This window comes from Rhinatrema bivittatum, chromosome 7, assembly GCF_901001135.1.
Source record: "Rhinatrema bivittatum chromosome 7, aRhiBiv1.1, whole genome shotgun sequence".
Taxonomy (NCBI): domain Eukaryota; kingdom Metazoa; phylum Chordata; class Amphibia; order Gymnophiona; family Rhinatrematidae; genus Rhinatrema; species Rhinatrema bivittatum.
The window spans coordinates 196,947,956-196,962,253 of NC_042621.1; the positions used below are offsets into that span (position 1 = coordinate 196,947,956).

The 14,298-nt window shown below is 38.5% G+C and overlaps 1 protein-coding gene across 6 annotated transcripts in view; it reads left to right on the plus strand.

Moving 5' to 3' along the window:
* Positions 1-14,298, plus strand: part of JMJD1C (jumonji domain containing 1C) — a 597,281-nt gene that overhangs the window by 302,059 nt on the left and 280,924 nt on the right. For all 6 annotated transcript variants that reach the window (XR_003857847.1, XM_029609729.1, XM_029609731.1 and 3 more), the window contains one exon: positions 12,122-12,235. Coding sequence is in view for 3 of the 6 variants with exons in the window: in XM_029609729.1 (XP_029465589.1) it covers positions 12,122-12,235 (114 nt within the window). In the remaining 3 variants the exon portion in view is untranslated. The remainder of the gene's footprint in view (positions 1-12,121; positions 12,236-14,298) is intronic.

Genomic DNA, 14,298 nt, shown 5'->3' on the forward strand with positions numbered 1-14,298 from the left:
ATTTAAGATGAGGTGTAGGCTGTTGAGTAGTTGTTTGATTTTTTGGTGGCATGATTCCCAGTAGTCAAGAGTTTTAGAGTATGTGTCTTTGATGGGGATGATGATTTGAATATCATCTGCGTATAGGAAATACTTTAGATTGAGGTTGGTGAAAAGTTGGCAGAGAGGAAGAAGGTAAATATTGAATAGAGTCGGAGATAATGAAGAACCTTGTGGGACTCCTATGGCAGAGTCAAATCTTGAGGATTCCTTGTTTTGGAGTTTAACTTTGTAACTTCTGTTGTTGAGAGAGGTTTTGAACCAGGATAGGACGGTGCCGCTGATTCCTATGGACGACAGCTGGTTTAGGAGGATGGCGTGGTTGACCGTGTCGAACGCTGCGGATAGGTCTAACAAGATCAATAGGAATGAGTTTCCTTTGTCGAGGCCCAATAAAATATGGTCTGTCAAAGAGGTAAGGAGGGATTCTGTGCCTCGATTTTTTCGGAAGCCGTGTTGTGGGGCGAAGAGAAGCTTGTTGTCTTCGATGAAGTCTGAAAGTTGAGAGTTTAGGATGATATAATAAGCCTTGTGTTAAGACTGCACTAACAATGAAATCACAGTTTCTTTTAGGCAGGTGCCAAAAAAAAAGTAACTCCTGATGCAGTAAGCAAATGGTATGCTAATGCACTGGGAATTAGAATGTGTGTACAAACTCAAGTTAAAATGTGTGCTCAACACAGGCTGATTGCACATTTTAACTTGGGTGGCGGGGTGAATCAGGGGTTAGGAACACAAAGTATACTTTGCACTCAAGCTTGTTTTCAAATCATAAATATGCTTTATATGTACAAAAATGTTTTCAACAATGAAAGCATTTTTGTGTGCTTATATAAATTATTTTTTTGTGCACAAAACCATGATTTTTGTACACAAATCCTTACTACAAGTCCCAGACCAAAACTCCTGCTTCTGACCATAGACTAGCACTAAAGCTGGAAACTTTCCTCCATCTCTGGCCAGGAGAAACATTTCCAGTGCTAAGAAAGTTAAGCCTGCACAGTCTTCTGTATTGGGAGGTGAGACGTAATTCAAAATAATGAATATCACCAACTTAAAGTAAATTTTACTTCCCTTTGGTAAAAAAAAAACCAAAAAAAACCCCAAAAAACTTTTGTCCCTTTTTATTATGATTTATTTATTTTTCTTTTATATGTATCAAAAACTCAAGAAAAGAGTGAAAAAGCTATTCATTCCAAAAATATTTCAACTGTATGTGGCAGTTATATTATCTTGTAATCATTAGCTGAAAGAAAGTACACTCCAAAGCTTGTGTCCTGCAGATTAGAAAAACTCAAGACCTCATGAAAAAAAAGTGGTTTGTTAGTAAACACATACCGGTAGCTGAAATACTTATGTATCATCCATTAAGTTCTAAATTGCTACACCGGCTATTTGTTTCATCTAGTCAGGGCTTCAGAGTAAACTGAAAAATTATTTTTTTTAATAAAGTTGGTTATCTTTTAATTAAATACAAGTCTTGAATGTATTGGAGTTGATCTGCCCAATGTGTGGTGTTTCTGGCACTGTGTGAGTGAAACTTTTTTTTTTGTTTTTTTTTAATTTTATTTTTATTGGAATTTAATCAACATTTACATAAATGAAGCTACAAGCAATCATAGAAGATAACCCAACTAGAAAATTGAAAATACTTTTCTTTATAATACAGCATATCTTATAATCAAGTCCCCATTACAGCCAATTATGGAGCATTATAACAAGAATTTCTAAAATGAACAATGGGGAACGAGAGATGGAAAAAAGAGAGAGACTATTGCCAGCTATTTCTCTCCCCCCCCCCCCCCCCCCCCCATTCATTTGTCAATTGCCAATACTCCATTCAGCCAGTCTTATCATTCCAAATGTGCAGGGTCTGAGAATTCAAATTTATTCTTCTGGTAAGTTAGGCCTTAGGTGCCACATCTTTTCTTAAATTTCCATGTAAGTGTTTGATAACTTAACAGAAGAATAACTTTGTATTTTCAGACCTGGCTCACTTGGAAACTTTTTTTTAGATAATAGTGGCTGAATGGGGTATTGGCAGAATAGCTGGTATTCGTCTATATTTCTCTGATGGTTTTTCCTGTTCTTTTTAGAAATTCCAGTTATAATGCTCCCTAATTGGTTAAAATGGAGACTTGTATATTTGAGATTGTAATACTTTTCTTTATTTTAATTCCTAGTTTTCTAATTGGCTATTCTTATGATTGCTTGTGGCTTCATTTATGTAAATGATTAAATCCCAACAACAATTTGGGACTTATGGAAGTATTTCAGCTATATGTTAAGTAACAGTCCACTTTTTTAATTAAAAAAAATTCATATGCTGAGAATAACCTGAAGACTGGGAGGGGGGGGGGTGGGGAATACTATTTTTATTTTCAATTTCTGGTCCTGACTATTTGTGGAAGTAAATTATCTGTAACCAGGGAGGCTCCTTATGACTGAACAGAAACAATTTGAGAGTTTTAAGTTTGAAATTGTAGATTCAATATTAAGAACATGTCTTCAATGAGTTTTAAGTTTTAAATTTTGGTTTTCCTAGAAAAATTACCAAATTGAGTAATTGAATGAGTCAGTTTTCTCATGTTTTGGCAACCATCCTCTGTATCAGCAAGTCACACTTTCAGGCTCCACTATATCACTAACAGAGCTTACAGCAAAGCCCATTGTGTTCTTAGTTACTCATAGCTTGAACAACTTGAACTCCTCCTGACTCCATATTGTCTAATACAGGATTGTCCTCAACAGGATCAAGTTAGGATCATCTGAAGACATTATTCAATCAGCTAGGAAGGTTACTGGTCCTGGCCCAGATTTAGAGGCACCAGAAAAAAGGGAATAGAATTCCTTAAAGGCTCTCTCTTACCCTTTGCACCGGATAAGAGTCCATAGGACCTCTCACTAACATTGTTCCTGGTGAAGAGGTTACAATCTTGAATTTTCCTTTTCTTCCCATCAAAGCTTAAAATCAGAACTTCTCCAAATCTTAAGAGGCATGTGGCTTTGCGCTGCTGCATAGATGTTTTAAATAGGCTCACCAGGTGCCCACTGATGACGCCCCAGAAATGCCAGAAAAGGAGGCAGTTATATCCCTGGGCACCAAAAAGACAGTCCTTGGCCCCACCTACCTGCTAGAGCAGAAATCTTGTCTCCCTGCAGTTCTTCCACCTATGAGTTTTTTTCAAGAAATTTCATATAAAGTTTTGACAACTTAACAGAAAATTTTTATTTTCAATAAGAATAAACTGGAGATTAACATTTAAACAAATTTTACAACTTTTCTGCATGCACGTTTCACTGAGAGTCTCCATAGTAACTCCCAAGCAGATGCCAAAATCAAGGTGACATACAAAGCTTGTTAAACAAAAAAAGCCCTTACAAATGGAACTCTAGGGAGTCAGGCAGAATGAAGTCCTATAAGAAACTTGCCATTCTATCTCTTGATTTAGGCCAAGCAGAGCCACATTTTGCCATTGAAAAATCAGCCATTATTCACAGCATTTGTGAATAAGTTAAAATATTTCCTCCCCTATGGAGATTAAATTGTTAGAGCACAAATAATTTAACTTTTCTGTCTTATGTTGGGTACTAATGCAGTGGTAAACAAAGGGAGCTTCAACTTGCTTGTTACATATAGTGCTCTTATGTTCACTAATGTGGATTTTAATTGCTCTTTTAGTTTGACCAATATGTATTTTATTACATGGGTGCATAATAGTATGTATAACTTGCTTAGTATTACAATCAAAACATCCCATAGATATTTATAATGCAGTAATGGATGGACAAACATATGTAATGACAAAAACCTTAACAAAATTGACCACATCCCAGAAACTTTAGGTCCAATCCAAGGTTGCTAATTACACCAACAAATCTTGTAGATTCCTGCCTTGTTTGAAAGCAAAAATAGGTGGCTCCTTAAAGACATCATAAGTACTTAATAAATATCAATGATGGTACACTATATTTTGGATCTTTCTAGACCTTAAAGAGAATGAAAATGCTCAGATCATATGCTGTGGAGATCTCTGAGATTACCAAAAGATTATCTCTTAGCATAAAGCACTTGTATATGTCATCTTAATAATGTAATGAATATCCCTATTGGGTAAAATGATATACCATATGTATCTCCAAAGATTTAAACTCTTGAATGTGTGTATATAAATGAGATTGGGATAATATCCTGACTGGACAATTTTTTACAGTCGTTCTGGTTGATGACTTGTATACTGCAGCAAAGTATTCCTGTCTGTGGGCTTAATATAAATCATAGTCATAAAGCCATCTTCAGACTTAAAAACATTTATATCTAAAAAAGGAATACTGTACCAATTCAGTTGCCCCAAAACATGAAGATTAACGTACAACGAATTGATTTATGTAACAAACACCTTTCAAGATTCCTCTATATCCATCCAGATGAAAACGATATCATCAGTAAAACACTTCCAAATCTTAATTTTCCTAGCGTGTAGCAGATGGACTCAGAACCAATGGGTATAGTGTGCTCCTGATAGTTGGAGACGGATTGCTGATTTCAATCTGACGTCAGCACTACATATACCTGTCAGAAGCCTATCCGCACATCCCGGTCCATCACGATCATCAGCGCTTCCTACGCTTCACGATCCTCCTGGACTATCACTACCAGTTCCGAGCGTTACCTTTCGGGCTAGCTACAGCCCCTCGGATGTTCACCAAAATCATGGTCATAGTGGCGCCACCACTGAGGAAAGAAGGAATCTTTGTTCACCCATATCTGGACGATTGGCTGATCAGGACAAAATCTCCAGAGGAAAGTCATCCGACCACAAGAGTCAAGAATCTCCTGGAGAACTTCGGATGGGTCGTCAATGCAACCAAGAGCTGTCTGCAACCCTCCCAATCTCTGGAATACCTGGGAGTCTGGTTCGACACCCAACAGGACAAGGTCATTCTTCCCCCTACAAGAAGAAGGAAATTGATGGACCAGTTGAGAAAACTGTTGAACGGTGCTTGCCCTATGGTATGGGACTACTTCCAAGTCCTCGGACTCATGACATCAATCCTAGAAGTCGTACCATGGGCAAGGGCCCACTTGCGACCACTACAACATTCTCTACTATCACGATGGAACCCGATGTCCCAAGACTACACCATCTGCCTCCAGTTACCGGCGGAGGTACAGATCCAGCTTCTATGGTGGCTACAAGAAAACCACCTGAGCAAGGGAGTGAGGCTATCCCCACCGACCTGGGTCTTGCTCACCATGGATGCGAGCCTACGAGGGTGGGGAGCCCACTGTCAGGAACTGACGCCCCAGGGACAATGGGACAAGGAAGAGTCGGGATGGAACATCGACCGTCTGGAAGTCCGGGCAGTCAGACTAGCCTGCCTACGCTTCAGTCACAGACTCCAGGGCGAATCTGTTGTGGACACTGTTGTGGACAACGCCACAACAGTGGCCTACATCAATCGACAGGAAACCAGAAGCATCAGGTGTCCCTGGAAATAGGCCCCCTAATGGCATGGGCGGAAGCAAACCTACAAGGGATCTCTGCTGCCCACATCGCGGGAAAAGACAGCGTCGCTGCGGATTACCTCAGTAGGGAAAGTCTAGACCCAGGGAAGTGGAGACTGTCAACCACAGCCTTCCAGTTAATAATAGACTGCTGGGAACTCCAACCATGGATCTTCTGGCAACCTGGTCCAACGCCCAAGTCCCCAAGTCCTTCAGCCACAGACGAGAACCACAATCCCAGGGGATCGACGCCCTGGTCCAGACCTGGCCACAGGAAGACCTGCTGTATGCCTTTCCCCCATGGCCACTACTGGGCAGGATCATCCGCAAGATAGAACACCACAGAGGACTAGTACTTCTAGTGGCCCCAGACTGGCCAAGAAAGCAGTGGTACGCAGACATGCGAAGACTTCTGGAGGGTGAACCCTCTGTGTCTACCTTCACACAGGGACCTGCTCCAGGAAGGACTGATCCTCCACGAAGACCCAACTTGATTCTTGCTTATGGTCTGGCCATTGAGAGGACTCGCTTGAAGAAGAGCGGATACTCGGGGGCAGTGATTGACACCTTGCTCCGAGCACACACGTTTTCCACATCTTTAACCTACATACGAATATAGAGAATATTCGAAGCCTGGTGTGAAGACCGTGACATCCTTCTGCAGACAGTCAAAATTCCCATGATCCTGGAATTTCTGCAGGATGGCTTGAAGAAGGGGTTGTCTCTCAACTCCATAGAGGTTCGATTGGCCGCTCTGGCCTGCTTCAGAGCCAAAGTGGACGGCATCAGTCTATCTTCCCATCCAGACGTCTCCCACTTCCTGAGAGGGGTCAAGCAAATCCGACCACCTCTAAAGTGGTCGGTACCCCTATGGAATCGCAATCTAGTACTCTACTTCCTAGCGGGAGCTTCTTTTAGAACTTCACGCGGTCTGTCCCTACGGCTCCTGACCTTGAAGACTGCATTCCTAGTGGCAATATGTTCAGCCCGTCGCATCTCTGAACTTCAAGCACTATCCTGTCGGGACCCGTTCCTCAGATTCACACCGGGATCCATACAGCTACGCACTATACCCTCCTTCCTTCCAAAGGTGGTATTCTCATTTCCATCTAAACCAAACCATCTCGCTGCCCTCTCCAGACGAGCATAAGTACTTAAGAAGACTCACGCCTCCTTCACCACCTTAACGTCGGCAGACTCCTAGTCCGATACCTGGAAAGATCGGAATCTGTACGAAAGACAGACCACCTATTCGTCCTTCACAGTGGGAAGAAACAAGAGGAAGAGGTCTCGTGGGCAACTATAGCCTGCTGGATCAAAGAAGTAATCAAGACTGCCTACGTAGAGGCAGGCAAGCCTCCACTTCTACAAGTCAAGGCTCGTTCCACCAGAGCCCAGGCAGTGTCCTGGGCAGAAACAGATTCTGTCACCTGCCGAGATCTGTAGGGCAGCGACATGGTCCTCCATTCACACCTTCTCGAGGTTCTACTGCCTGGATGTTCAGACCCTGGAGGACACAGCATTTGCAAGGGCAGTACTACGTGGGCCACGGGCAATGCCCACCCGGTTTGGGAGTAGCTTTTGTACATCCTATTGGTCCTGAGTCCATCTGCTACACGTTAGGACATGGAGAAATTACTTACCTGATAATTTCCTTTTCCTTATTGTAGACAGATGGACTCAGTATCCCACCCATAGCTGCCTCAGAATACGGGTGACTCAGGTGACAATCCCCGAGAGGAAGACAAGCATGGGTAACCCACGCTTTACCTCTAGTTAGGACACCCATAGTTACCGGGTGTCGGTGTTTCTTGGTTGAGTGCACTGGCAGTCTCCAGCTAAAATTCACATCAACCAGTTCAAGTTATTCAAATGTTCATATATCCACAATTGCTTTTCGAGGAGAATACTGAAGAGCAGAGCTTCCTGCAGGGGTATATGTAGTGCTGATGTCAGATTGAAATCTGACTCCGTCTCCAGCTGCTATCAGGAGCACACTATACCCATTGGTCCTGAGTCCATCTGTCTACACTAAGGAAAAGGAAATTATCAGGTAAGTCATTTCTCCAATGTACCCAAAAATCTGAGGAAAAAATGTGAGATTCTTCAAATGCTAGCGCACATAAATGAGCCACTGATGGGGCCATTTCATACCACTTTGTTCTTTTTAATTTGCTGACCAAATTGAAAAAACATTTTCAAGTTAAAGCTATTGTAACTAAATTACTCACAAATTCTTTTGAATCTGACATTCTCATTAGCTATAGATAATTTAAAGTAGATATATCAGCTGCTTGTGATATATTAGCATATAATGTAGTTAGTATGTAATATGTGCTATCACCAAAAGCCACAGGATCTTGTGTTCTTGTATATCCTGCAAAATGGTGATAAAATATGCTGAATCATGGATATAAGATGATCAATTAGCTACTAAGTGAAGGAATTTATCAACATGCTTTGATAATGGTCTGAAAAGAGAACCGCACCAGATACTATTGGTCGGCCAAGTGGAGATTGCAAAGATTTGTGTATTTTTGGAGCTAGATAATAAAAAAAAAAAATTAACAGCAATAGGAAAATCTTCAAAAAGAATCTTTCTCCTTTTGTGATATTTGGCCAGTCTGCTATTCAAAACATGCTTAATTTGGGCTTGTATTTTCGAAGTAGGATCCACAGATGAAGACTGAAAAAAAATTGGTATCTGAAAGCTAAGCTTCATCAATATCACGATCCAAAATAAATATACCTCTGTTTTTATCAGTGGGCTTAATGATTGCGATCTTGTCCTAAAAATTGGCAGGTAGTCCTTGTTTAGTCAGATTATCATATTTATATAATTTCAGCTATTTCATGGACTCCAGATCCCACGAAACTAATTTTTCATAGACAAAAAGAGAAACACAAAGCCATTCATTTAAACTTTCTCTCTAACTTAATTTCATTGAAAAGGGAAGATTGATTAGCAAAAAAATACAGAACAGTTTTCAGATAGTGGAAGCTTAAATCCATACAAACTTGAAAAGGATTATATTTTTTTTCTGTACAAAGGATAAACTTTTATGAAGAACACTTTCCTCAACAGTTAAAGTTGTGAAGATAAATTAAAAACGTGTTCTTGGGCATGCTACCAAGCAGTCTGTGTGCTCTTCAATGATGTATTCAACTGATTGCGATCTACCCATTGTGCTCCTGGAGGAAGGCCTTTTTTGTGATGAAGTCTTGAAAAAGGATGAAAGGTCTCAAGTGTTGTCATGTGATGAATCCCCCGAAGAAGAATCAAAAGTAACCTATATTTTGCGATTGCGGTTTTTAATCTCTCCAAGTAATATCAGAAGAATCTCTAGATGATCCATCAAAGCGCAAAGTTTTGTGGGCCTGAGGTAGTCTATTTTTATTCATCCAAGAATAAACGTACTTGACTTCTATTTTTTCATTTTTGTACCTATCCATTTGTGCTTTGAAATTGCTAATTGATATTTAAACTTATTTTGAGATAAAGGAATCTTAAATGAATCATTTCATTTCTGATCTAATTAAAAAAAAATTAACAGAATCTAATCATATGAATATTTGTTGAGAATAGTATTCCACCTAGCCAGAAAGACTTTTGTTCAAATAATAGATATGGTTCCTTATATATCCTTAATCCATGCAGTATTCTCTTCACTCTGCTGTATTCACCAAGAATGGCAGAATGCACCTCAATCCTCATTAAACATTTATTAACTTTTAATACTATCCATTCAGTCAACCTCCAGTTCTTTCTTTTATGATCTGTATCAAATACTCTGTAATACCATGGAGGTTGCTTGAGACCTATATATTTATTTTCAATTCTTTATTGAATTTTCAATAACACAAGCATATACTTGTACAGAAGAAAAAAACATTGAGACTAACTGGACAAAAAAAGTTATAAAGTAAATAAAATTATAAGAGCTGTTATCTAGCCATAGTCTCAATGATTAGGAGGGAAAAATGGGGAGAGGGAGGTACAAGATACAAAGAAGCGATTAAAACATAAGAAATTATTCAAAAAAGAAGTAAACAGGTAGAAACAGCTTTGGAAAAACAAATTATAATACTGATCATAAAATTAAGAAGTCAAACAGAAGCAGGGTGGGCATCAAGATAAGATCTCAGTTGTGCAGGCTCAAAAATACATACTTAGAACCCAAATGAGTACAAATATATTTTGCAAGGGTATTTAAGAATAAATTGTGCACCTAGGGCTATAGCCTCTTGACGCATAAATTCTTTCCATCTTTCCTGCTGCCCATGGTATAAAGATGTTCTGTGGCAAAAAAAACATTTTTAGAACAAAATCATGTTCCTTAGAGGAAACAAAACAAGTAGGTTCCAAGTTTCTAAGAACTATGATTCAGTTTTGGATGCTGTCCCAAAGTACTAGAATCTGAATTTGGATCAGTCTTCAAGAAATAAAGCTTAGCAGTGATAGATGGAGCTCCAGAGGGAATCTCAAGTACTTCGGAAATATATTCCTTTGGATCTATAGGAGACATTTAAATCACAGACTGGGAAATTCAGTATCCTCAGATTTAAATAATGGAGGGAGTTCTCAATATTCTGTAATTTCTTAGAGTGGATCACCTCAGACTGAATTGTTTGTACATTGACATGTTGCTATCTGATTTCCCAAATACACTATCTCTTTCCTTTGTGAAGCAAGCAATACTTGAGAATTTTGGATATGATTATGAAAATCTTCTGTTATGTAAACCAAGGAAGATATACATTTTCCCAAAATCAGTAAAGCAGACCAAACAGAGTCCAAGGTTACAACCGAAGGTTTGTACAAAGTGGGGTAGAAAATTGATTTTCTCAAACCTTGACCTTTGGGGAGGCGAAGAGAGGCCTCTAGACTCCTCAGCACTCCATCCACACTGGTGTCGAGGCCTGCACCTGGAGTCTCGCTGCTGTATCTGCAGCAAACATTAGCACACCACTCTCTAGTGGTTGTCACGGGTCCGATTGAGTCGAAGGGGTTGGGGGGCTCACTATACTAACAGGACAAGTCTCCCCAGAAGCCACCAGTCCTGGGTACTGCAGTGAAGGTCCAAAATAACAAACCGGAATCTAATCCAGTATTGCAGTAGCAACCAAGACAAGAGGATCAGTGAACACCAGGAGTTTTCATTCTGCACAAAACATCATAAAAAGCCCGACTCAGGCCGAGTTTCGCTCTTTGAGCTGCTTCAGGGGCTGACAGAATAAAACAAATATCACATATAAATGTGAATGAAAACATATACACCAAACATAGATAATGAAATTATATAAAATAAAAAACACAAACATAATTAACCCTAGACAACACTTAATGACAAGAATATTATAACATGGTTAATAATTATGTCTGTGGTTTATATTTTATATAATTTCATTATCTATGTTTGGTGTATATGTTTTTATTCACATTTATATGTTTTTATATGTGATTATATTTGTTTTGTTCTGTCAGCCCCTGAAGCAGCTCAAAGAGCGAAACTTGGCCTGAGTCGGGCTTTTTATGATGTTTTGTGCAGAATAAAGAACTCCTGGTGTTCACTGATCCTCTTGCCTTGGTCGCTACTGGGTACTGCAGTGACTCACTTGGCGGGATGGAAAGACCTCGTGATGATTCTCTCTGTGGAGGAGATGGGAGTGATTGGCACGCTGGGGCTCAGCATAGCATCAGCATCTGGACGAGTGGCCCTGTTGCTCCACGGCACCCTTGACCAAGGAACCAGCCGCTGGCAAAGGAGCCAATACTGAGGTTAAAGTTTTTCCTGAAGAAGCCCCAAGTGGGTGAAACAAATAGCTTTTTTAGGTATTGAGACTTAATGAGCATGATACATAAATATTGCAGATATATGTTTAGTAAAAATCCACTTAATATTTTTTCTTCATGAGGTCTGAGTTTTTCTGATCTTTGGAAAATTGAAGTTTTGGCGTGCTTTTTTTTTTTCTATTTTTCATGTTTTTATTAATATATAAAACAAATTGTAAATTGGGGACAACATTTAAAAAATTATGAAGATAAAGTATTTTTGACAAAGAGAAGTAAAATTAATTTTAAGGGATGATATTCATTATTTTTGTGCTAATATTCAACACCATTAACATTTGTATATTGATTGCCTAATAGCATTTATGCCAGGTTTGGGTGAGAGCTAATGACTTCATTTGCATGGGCGTTAAGTAGTATGCAAATCTTCATATACACATTATCTGTGCACATAAATCCTTATCGCATCAGGAGGAAAGTTAGTGCACACAAAATGTGCCCACTTCTGCTGATAAAAAAACTGTGCACTCTGCCCAGCACTTTTTACATTGGCCTCTTAGGTGTGTAACTGGGAATGTTTACAAAGATGGAGTTTGTAGTCTTGGATTTTGGAATAGAAAGCTTGAACAGTGTCTGAATTGCTGCCGTCCCATAGCACTATGGTGGTCAGCAAGAATATAAATTCCATAATATATTTAACTGGGACAGGGAAGAAAAACACATGCAAGCTGTTAGTAGTAGTTTTGACTAAGCTTTACAGATTTGCTTTTTTTTTTTTCCAGGCATTCAAGCCTCTGGTTGGAAAAAGTATATACAATTCAATTAATGCAATAGAATTTCTCGTGGACAAACAACTGGATTTTGTAACTGAAGATAATGCCTTTCAGCCCTATCAGGTGAGAAAGAAGGTGAAATTAATTGAAACCCTTCTGTGTAGCTAAAATATTGCAGAGTATATGTGATGACTGTCATGTGTATTTGTAGTAACTTGCTGAGCAAATTCTTTTCTTTAGTTGACAAGTTAATGTTGGTACATATGATGCATTTATAATGGTAATTAATTGATTTGATTATTGACATTTCAATTATAAAAGTAGCCCTAAATCTTGTGAGATAATTTTGTTGATGTATAGATTGTCTTATATATAGCGAGATTGAGAGGCAGAATTTTTTCTATTTTCCATAAAAGAAAACTTGTAATGTTGTTTCAAATTGTATTGAAAACATGTTAGATACACATTCAAGTCATGAACAGAGTACTTTGTACTATATTAGCAGTTTTTTGTCACTGCTAAAATAGCTAATTTTTGCTTGCACTTCATTTAATTGTTTGTAAGCTCTTATATTCTGCAAAATTTCATAAGCAAATGTTCAGTGCAGATTACAAACATACCAATATAATTACATAAAATACATAATGCAAAGATTCTGCTCTATACATTTTGGTTTTCAGTTTATTTAATATTCTATTTCGCTCCAGGGTAATTGCTGGTCATTCACCAAAATGATGCATTTTCAATGGCAAATTGATAAGACCCAGAAATTAGATATCTGATGTCTTTGTCCAGTAGGAGTATAAAAATGTATATGTTGGATTTGAATGCCCTTTTAGTCATCCAAAGCTTAGCCATCAGAATATATCTACAAAATGTATGTCCAATTTTATTGCATATTTTTTTCATTCTGGATTTTCCTGCTGTGTTCAAATGGAAAGGTTTTTCTTTTTTTGTCAACCAGTTGTTAACCTGGATCTCCACCTGTGTGCAAATGAACAGCCGCAGCATCACTGGGTGTCTCCCAGAGAAAATAATTGCATGCTAATAATTTTGCAGGCAGCAGGCCAGAAGCACCTCCTTGGAAGGTGGTTATCAAGTATTATAACATTAGTACAAAGCTGTGATGAGTTGTCAGAAAGCAACAGAGCTCAGACATTTTTAGGGATATTAGCCTGCAGAAATGGCCTTGACTCTCTAGATATTCCATGTGACCCAAGCAGGGTTCTTTTACTAATTAGTATTTTTCCCATCCACAGCCTACAAATTAAGTAGGATAAGCATCTTTCTACTGCATCGGGGTTTTTTTTTGTTTTTGCTTTTTTTTAAAAAAATATTTGAACAGTTACTACCCTTAGAGACAGTGTATTCATTTGAGATCCTAGGCTGATAGACTATTTAACAGATATCCAGGAAAAGAGAAAATAGATTTGAGACTGATCTAAAAAGCACTTAAGTTTTACAATAATGAATTAAAACAATTGCTGGAATGCAATTTGGAACAAAACGTACAATTAGACAACAACATGGTTTCCGGTGTCCAGAAGCAACAAATGATTGTTCCGGAGGCAACAAGAAATATGTTTTTGTTTCCAAAAGCAAACTTACTATCTTTATTCAAGCATACTATATTATGGTTATTTGGTACAGAGACTTGAAACTGACTGTGTTGAAATGTTTCCTTGTGAGCATGTAGAACTTAAATTTAGCAATGTGTACCTTTCCTAAGAAAAGAGAGCATTATTTTCTCAGTTTGTGAGCTAGCTCATACCTTTCTCCTGCTGTTGATGTTGGAATATCTGTGCCCCATGGGTGGTTCTCTGATGAACCCCAGGAATAGCATGCTTTCAGAAATCTCTTATGTTACAGTGAAATGTTATTTTTTTCCCCCTCCATGTATAAGTGCATTATTTTGCTTACAGTATATTAAAACCAGAAATGCAAAGAGAATTCTAGTTGATATAAGTTGAGTAACAAATAAAGCTGCAATTATTTGAGGTAGTGCTCTTCTACAATAGGCTTGAACAACAAGGCTAAGAAAAGTACAGTGCATAAGGTGAAATGATTTGCTGATAGTTATAAAGTAAGCAAGTGGTGATATCTACTTCAACATTTTCCAGTTTACAGCTTTATATTCACAGCAGCCATTTCTTTACTGTTGACTTAGTAGACCTTTCAGTTAAACT